Source organism: Emys orbicularis, chromosome 7 (assembly GCF_028017835.1).
Source record: "Emys orbicularis isolate rEmyOrb1 chromosome 7, rEmyOrb1.hap1, whole genome shotgun sequence".
Lineage (NCBI taxonomy): Eukaryota > Metazoa > Chordata > Testudines > Emydidae > Emys > Emys orbicularis.
This window is the reverse complement of record NC_088689.1, coordinates 32,210,091-32,218,787: the sequence shown is the minus strand read 5'-3', so window position 1 is coordinate 32,218,787 and position 8,697 is coordinate 32,210,091. Positions and strand designations below refer to the sequence as shown.

At 44.5% G+C, this 8,697-nt stretch overlaps 1 protein-coding gene across 1 annotated transcript in view; it reads right to left on the bottom strand.

Moving 5' to 3' along the window:
* Positions 1-6,252: 6,252 nt before the first annotated feature.
* Positions 6,253-8,697, bottom strand: part of KIF11 (kinesin family member 11) — a 38,815-nt gene continuing 36,370 nt past the window's right edge. Inside the window, exon 22 of the mRNA XM_065408152.1 lies at positions 6,253-6,378. Within this exon, the coding sequence (XP_065264224.1) occupies positions 6,253-6,378 (126 nt within the window). The remainder of the gene's footprint in view (positions 6,379-8,697) is intronic.

The window sequence follows — 8,697 nt, the reverse complement described above, 5'->3', positions numbered from 1 at the left end:
AGACTAGACAATTTCTATTTGTTTCTAGTCAATTTCCCTTTCAGGTTCTCATGAACTAACACAATTTTGCAATGTTTGGGTTGTAAACAGGACAGGAGAATTCTTAGCTGCTTAAAAAATGTTTTCATTGAAATTAAAGAAAACAAGGAAACAAAAACTTAATTTTACAAATTACGCTGATGGTCTCCTGTTAAAGAGCTTCAGAAATCATGTTTCCTTGTTAGCATCTGCTGCCGAGCCAGCACAAGACATTTTTGTGGACCCCACCAAAAATGGCAATTTATTTCTAACTTAATCTGCTATGGCGGGGTAGTTTGTGTATTAAAGATTTTCTCCATTGTAACCGTCCTAAGTAGGGTTGGCAACTTTCTAATTCCAGAAGAACAAACACCTTTGCCCGCTCACTGCCCTGCCCTTTCCCTGAGGCCCTGTCCCGCCCCTCTCAGAGGCCCCACTCCCGCTCACTCCATCCCCTCTAGCTGCAGAACACTTCCCATCCCCACAGGCCCCGCGCCAGGGGGCTGCAGCGCTGTCGTGCCCAGTGTGAAGGTTGGGCCCCAGAGCGAAGAGGCCGGAGGCTGGCTGCCTGGCACTGAGGGGGCTCTGCTCTGCCTGGGCCCCAGGCTGCTGGCTGAGTTTTATTGTCTGGTTTTATTTTCTCTCTCTGATTATGATGGTGTCCAGGAGGACTCTACTCTTCCAGGGGCTGTCTAAATCACCCAGCTGGGAAGGGAGGAGGGCGGGCTGGAGGGGAAAAGATGCATTAGGGGGGTGGAGGAGAGGATGGAGAGGAAAAGAGGCCAAGGATGAGAGCAGGGTGGGGTTCAGAGGGGGCAGTGAAGGAGAGAGGAGGGAGTATGGGGGGGTATGTGGGGTGGATGGGGATGCAGGGGCAGGCAGAAGGCTACAGGTGCATGAGGAGGGAGGGCAGAGGGTGTATAGGGACATAATGGGAGTGCAGCAGTGGAGGTGAATGGGGTGCAGGACTGTGGGGGGTGAGGGACATGGGGGTGGTGGCTCTGGGAGGTGGAGAGGATGGGTGGGAGAGCACTGTAAGGGGTACAGGGCTGGGATGGGTAGGTGTGGGGGGCAGGGCGAGATGGGACAGAGGAGGGATGCAGTGAGGGGGATGGGGGAGTGTGGGGGTTGGGACAGCAGAATGCAATGAGGTGGATGGGGAGATATGCAGGGCTGGGGGGGAGGAGTTGCCCAGAGTCCAGGGCTCCTAGGGCCAGCAGCAGACTGGCCACTCCAGACTCCCCGAGGTGGCCGGGCCATGCTGGGTTTGTCTCATTCTCCTTCCATCCCCTCCAGCAGCCCCATTCCCCGCACTCTGAGACAGGGATACATACCTCGAACTCCTGGTGCTGGTGTGACAGACTGTGGGGTTGCCGCAGGAGCAAGCGCCACAGCTCGAGCCCAGCCACAGGAGGAGCATGAGGAGAAGAGGGCCGGCAGCAGTGGGAGAGGCGTGTGCCATGACCCCTCAAAAGCCGCCTGCTGAGCATTGGCGGGTCGTGCTAGTTTGTCCCCTGCCCTGGCCAATGAGAGCTGCGGCTGTGGGTGGGGGGCAGGGCAGCACGCAGACCCTTGTGGCTGCCCCAAAGCCTAGGAGCTGGACATGCCGGCTGTTTCCCGGGAGCTGCATGGCGCAGCAGCTAGCAGGGAGCCTGCCAGCCCCGCTGCGTGGCGCCGCCAACTGGATAGTCAACGGCCCGGTCAGCAGTGCTAACCAGAGCTGCCAGGATCCCTTTGTGATGGGGTGTTCCGATTGAAAACCGGACACCTGGTCACCCTAAAATGAAATTATGGGCTTCCACTGCTTGACAGGGAAATTTTAAATTATATTGTGCCCTACTTTTTGTGGCCAACCTCTTTAGCAAGACCTACTGGAATGAGGTGCATTCCAGAATTGCTAGAGATTTAAATGTTGACCTCAGCTGCAGCTGGGTGCATGCTGACCAGAGGCCTTTTGAGCCTTGTAGGATTTAGTGTATGTGGAATTTGAGCTTGAGTTTAACTAACAAGCATGTACTACTCTGCTGGCTGATCCACATCTCATTTATAATAAGGTAACATGTGTAACTGACTAATGCACACCCTAGCATGGTTGATTACTATTTAACTATAAAATAACTATGGGGATGGACAGTTCATACAACAGATCCTTCCACCATGAAAAACAGTTTCTAATAAGAGAAGAAAAAATAGTTGGAAAAAGGTTGTATGCACCTTTGTCCAACTGCTCCAGGTATATTTTTTGTTAATCTTTTCCAACCTTGTGTCCTTATTTTTATGGTGCCCTGGACCATTTGTATTCCCTTTTCCATGTCTTTTTGAGGGAAAGAGCATTTTAATGTTTTAAATTGCCACTCCTCCTCCTCCATCTCTTCTCCTGCCCCAGTCGTTATAGGCTTCCTCTCATTTCCCCCTACCCATTTAACATAAAAGCGTTGGATGGCACCCAACATAACTGGGAAAGCTGGGGTTGGCAGATAATTGTCCCTGTCCCCCCCGTCATCATTTCTGATCTGTCAGATAAAATCAAACCACCAATTTAAGACTCTTTCCTTTCCCCCAATAAATAAACCTTGCTTCAATAGCTCCTCTGCTGCAACTCCCACCACTTCAAAACGTGAGCAAGTAGCCCCTCCCACCTGCTCTGCTCCCGATCTCCTCCTGGGTTAGCCCCAATTTACACAAAACCTGCAGCTCCCATTTCACCTCATGAGGTCCCAGGTACCTATCTGTCACCTCCTTGAAATCATAAGCTGGCCAGATCCTTCAACCTTCCAATTTGGGTTCCTTAATGTTGCTCTTGTAGTAGGGTAGTGGAGCTCTCACTGGCAATGGGAATCTGAGGCTACTTTGATTTAGAGGACTGGAAAGAGGCTACAAACACATGCTGATCACAGCATTGCTCTATATTTTCAACAAAGAATGGTTTCTAGCCCCACACCATTCTGAGTGCACTCTACGGTGCTGCTGTGCTAGGTACAACCAGCCCCCTGCAGCATTCTCCAGTGCATTGCTGGAGAAAAGTGGGGAAGTCATCTACCACAAAGGGTTTTTGTTTAAAGAAAAAGAAAAAAAAACAGGAGAGCAGATTTAATTGGTGGAGCATAGCCCTTCTTATCCCCTCATTACCAGTCACCAGTGGGTGTAGGAATTCATTTTAATCATAGATAAGAGCCCAGCTGTTGGTATATGGCCATCATTAGAGGCTAAATTGGTCAACCAGAGCATGTATTTTTAAAACATCCCCAGCTCCACTGATATTCTCTATCATGCCCAATAGGACTCCTCCAGGAAGGGTTATTAGCTTGCTGTTATTTTATTGGAAAAGACTATACTCCCCTTCTTGTTAGTCCCATCATGAAGCCAATGGCTGTTGCCTATATTTCACTTCCCATCTTGACATATTCCCCATGAAAGTAAGAGTACTCTTTCCTTTTATTGATATGTTATTACCTTGCATCATGTACAGAGAATAGCAGTGTTCATTTTTATTATTGGGAATGTACATATGGTAGGGGAAAGAAGTCAGGATTTTTTTTTTTTATTTTTTTTTTTTTTAAGTTTTCTAGTGCCACTTCAGCAGAGCCCAAGAAGATCTAGACCTTACATAATCAGTATTGTTTTCTTGAATGGTGGGCTCTTTTAAACCACCTCTGCCCCTTACACTAGTTTGAATATGGAAATAGCCTCACTGAAGTATCGTTTTGATACTAAAGCTTTTTAAAACTACTTCAGCTATTGCTAGTGAAAAGCTATAATGTCTATTTTTTAAGTATTGTTTTCTCTCTTCTACGTTCGACCTCTGTAAAGTGTTTTATGCCTATGTTAACACAAACAAGCATTGCCATCATTTAAGTCCTTGTTTGTATACCAGCAGCAACCTCAGTAAAGGCAGAAGTAGCAATCACAAGCATGTGAATGAATGTTAGTGGTGCAGCACAGGCCTGAGAAAGCAATTTGGATGTAGACCCCCTACAACATTAAGTGTTGATTTTTAGGAGAACCTATAGGGTCGAGTTCCACATGATTGGTGATCAAATTCAGCCCCCAAAACTGAGTTTCTAGTTATGCAATCACTGAAAGCAGCTAGAACTGAGTCCAAATCCAGAAGTTAAATTGTAAATAGTAATTGCCACTGCATTGACATACATGATCAGAGCTATGACTGGTGCTCCATCCTAATAACTTTGCTGTAGTTAATGGAAACAGCAGCTCCATCCTCTCCTTTCCACTAGATAAGTAGTGGAAGACATCTAGTGGAAGGAGATACATAAAGATCAAAATAGCCAGGGCCCACTAGTCCATTGAATCTGCTCTAAGATCCATTCTATGCTTCCAGACCTCATAGCTGAGGAAACCTTGGAAATATGGCCCAAGTGTAAACCAGGGCAGCGACTTCCAAAGTCTGTCGATAGCGTAAAGCAATAGCTTTGAGGTGTGTACTGACTCGTTCTTAATTCTGAGATTAATGTGGACTTGAAAATTATTCCTGATTTTTAAAGCGGTCACATCTGGCTAATGTGCTTATTGCAATGCACACCTCATGCCTCTCCAGGTCCCAAGAACACCAGCTATCTCCTCCACTGCCACCGGTCCTCCAGTTTCCACTCCAACTTCTATGATGCTGCTCTGCATTGTCAATACAAAAGACTGTGGCATAATGACAACCGCCAATTATGGGAAGAAGTTGACTATAGGAAGGGGGACTATGGTATTGGTTTTACATTTAAGCCATTAAAATCATTTTTACATGTAAATTAAGCTACTGCATAATTTTCACTCTTACACCAGAGTTCTGCAGAATCCAGGGACCTTATCACAAGTTCCAGTTTGCCTCAGTACACAGCACCTTGTTTCTATAGCTTTTAGCAGATATCTTCTGACAGCCACTGTGTAGCTGTGGCAGTTGGGCACAAAGACCATCTCTGCAGACAGTTCTCTCTGAGCCAAGAAGGGGGTAATGCAAAACTTTGGCAGAGAGAGGCAAATCAGTTTCAAACAGGAATCCTGGCCCTTAGAATAGATGTCAGCCTGTTACCCACTAGCTCCTAATCTAGGACACATGGATCATTCACCTCAGACTGATACCTGAGATTTGGGGGATGGGTCATGGTTTACATGGGTGAAAAGCCAAGAAGAGAGTATCCTGGAAATCAGCCTCCATTTATAAGCACCCTCCAACTGATCAGTGCAACAGAGCAGCCCACTTTCATAATTCCATTCCTCACTCCCCACCCATTCCCATGCATCCTTCACTTGTCTCATGCTTAGCAGCACATGAACGTCCTCCACTAACTGGAGAACACACCAAGCCCCAAAAACATCAATGGGTCCTACTCCCAAGAGTAAAAATGTGTAATCAAAATGGTGGTTGTAACATTAGGGGGCTAGGCTGCAGCAGGAAAAGCATCTATAGCTCAGGAGAGTTTGGATATTTGATTTTGGCACAGTATTGTCTGAAACATGCATTATACCTGTCAATTAGTGTTGACTAATAAGCCATGCCCAGTACACTGTGCCATTTTGCTTCATATTAAAGGATGAACAATCCTGCACTGACAGAAGATCTCTTATAGTGTGTTTTCCAGTACTTTGGCTAGACCACTGTATTAGTTTTGGCTTTTTGATCTGGTAATCTTTTAAATTTTCCAAGTTTGTTAATATGGGGAATGCTTATTTGTAGCAGTGCTGCAGATTCTGATGGGCTTCTTTGAAGTAATCCACTTACATAATAAAGACAGTACTTTGACACCAGTCTACTACATAGCAACAGGAGACAGACTGAGGCAGGCATAAAAGCAGAATGCCAATATTTACAGTCAATTAAAATAAAATCAAAAATGTAGAAGTGACCTATTTAGAAAGCTTGTCCCCATCTGCCCATGCTGTTTTAAATCTGTTGGTTGTATTGGTTTATAAGAAAGGAAAAATGGCTACAGAAAGGCTAATTAGCATTATAAGCTTTAGATTTTAAAAGTCTTTATTTAACATACAGAGCCATAATTTGAAGTTTTAAAAGTCTGTAAATGCCATGTAACTAAATTACAGCATATGCTATGTAACTAAGTTACAGTGTATAAAAACAATTCAGACAAATAGGCAGGACAACTTCTTAGAAAATTTGATTTTGCAACAAAATATCACTATATACAGCACCTGAAAATGGTTGAGAAAACAGACTGAACAGAAGATCAGAGGTAAGTTTTACAAATGCAGTGGTCTGCATTAAATATCTTAGTTCAGTGCTTTTAAAGGAAGCTTAGACTTGGGAAGAGATTGTTCTGTTGTATCCTCCATCTTGGACCTCTCCAAGATACTTGTAGATTTGTTCTCTTTATCCTTTTTTACACTCTTTTTGTGCTGCAGGGTTTAAAAAAGTTCCCAGTTAGTATTACACCTTTACACACAATGCTAAAAAATGCAACATTACTCTCCATTTTCTGGTTGCCACATAATTCTGCACACAATACTCAAAGCGTAAAAAATTATACAGGGCAATTTTCTGAAGACATTTGCTAAGGAGATTTATTCTTTAGGACACAAGAGTCTTATGAGCCTAAGGCATTAAGATTTTCTCCTCAAGACCAAAAATAAGATACCTCTAGGAATTCCTGTATGTGCCTAAGAACTAATTTGTTGGAAGCTATTTCTTTTAAAGATAGTTCTTGCCATAATTAATGAGAGGGCACCCTTAGCTGCAGTGAGACAAGTTTATAAACAGCACACTTTTATTGCTAATGAAAGCAAACCAACAATTATTATTCCATCAGAAAGAAGTAAGTCTGAAAGGTTGTGCAGTTAGATTGAATTCTGATTCTTGTATGCAAGTTTAGGTGTACCCTTTAGGCTTCTGATAAGTTACCAGTTATCCCTGAGGGAATTCTGTGTCACTGCGTATGCACAGAATTCATGTCCCCCGCAGATTTTTTTTCCTCTGCAGAAAATACGTTCTGCCGCAGAGGCACTGAAGTTATGCTGTTTGTCCACCAGGGGCTGCTGTGGTGCCAGAACAGCGAGCAGTCGCCCATAGCAGCCAGTAGCAGATAGGGAGGAGGAGAGGCTGCATTCCTCACAGAGCCCTGCCTGTGGGGCCAGGTGAGGAGACACGGGATATGGGAGGGAGGGAGGGGAGGAGGGAAGAGAGTGAAGTGGCACAGAGAGTGGGGCACACGGGGCTGCTAGGGGTCACAGACTGGGGTTCAGAAGGACTAGTGGGGTAGACAGACTGGGGTGGGGGTTGAATGGGAGGGAGGGTACAGTGCCACATGGGGATGGGGGGGGGGGAACTGAGTGGAGATGCAAGGTCACCTGGAGATAAGGAGAGGGGGGTGCAGGGACACTGGGGACAGAGGCAGACGTGCCTGACTGAATGGGAGAGGCTAGGAGTCAGCCCAGATCTGCATTGGGAAGGCCCCCCAACTCCCTGATCCTTCCCCACAAAAAACACTTCTTCCACCCATACCCAACAACCCTCTAGGTTCACTCCCAGACTCCTTCCCACCAATTACTTCCCTCCCCCTCAGCTCCTCCATTACCCCTGACTCCCCAAAGCTTTTGCACGGCTTCTGAGGGATGCGGGAAATACGTTTCTGTATTTAGTTTAAATGAATTATTCAAAAGTTCTGTATTAATATGCCCAGTAAGGAATTTGTCAAAAAAACATTTCCTGAATCTTTTTTGTTGTCTGGATTGTTACAGACATACTTGCGGACAAGTATTTTGAAATAAATTACCAAAATAATTGAAAGTAGTGATTGTTTTGTGTTATTTTGACAAAATATGCAGAATTGTAAAGTATTTTGTGCAGAATTTTTAATTTTTTGGTGCAGAATTCCCCCAGGAGTAACCAGGTTTAACCCTTTGTGTTTCATATAGGCCCGAACAAGGTGAAGTATACATGTACTATTAGGTGTTTAAGGATACACCAAACAAATCCTCAGAACATTTCATCTCCCTCATTGAAACGAATATTTATATAGTAGTCCACATGGTCAGCCTTGAAGATTGCCTGTTTAATTTCCAAGTCACATTGGAAAGGTTATGTTCAGCAGGGCAAGTATTTAATCCCTGGAGTGCTGCAGTGATTCATGGCCAGATACTTCTTTTGCTAGAGACAGTTAAGAGGTTTTGCAACTCTCACCCTCACCCTCCTCCAAGGACCTCAACATCTTAAAAGAGATCCTACAACTAGACCGAACAAAGCCTTTGAAAGCAGTCCACCCCTTAGCTATCCAAAAGGGATCATGGGTGAAATTACAGCAGCTCTGAATACTTTACCAAGAAGAGCCCATAGGCTAACACTAGTCAATAAATAAAAATAAAAAACAAAACAAAGTTTACCAATTCCTTCCCCAATGGAGTTGGGAGTACTAATCTGTTGCAAAGCCATTATGGTAGATGATCTACATCTAATCTAATGCTGAGCAGTCTTATGTTAAAATACATGAGTTGATGTTCCCCTGTGGTAGCTGCAGTTTTAAGAAAAACTTACTTTCAGCTCAGTTTGCTGGAAAAAAACCCTCAATTTAAGGGGGGAATTTATTGGCTGCTTCTTTAAATTAAGATATATGAAGTCTCAAATTGATATTCTGAAGGACTAAGTCTGGTCACAAACCTACATTGACAATGTTACACAAATGCTGTTACCCTATTATAGCAGAGGCACCACGCTTCCTGGTC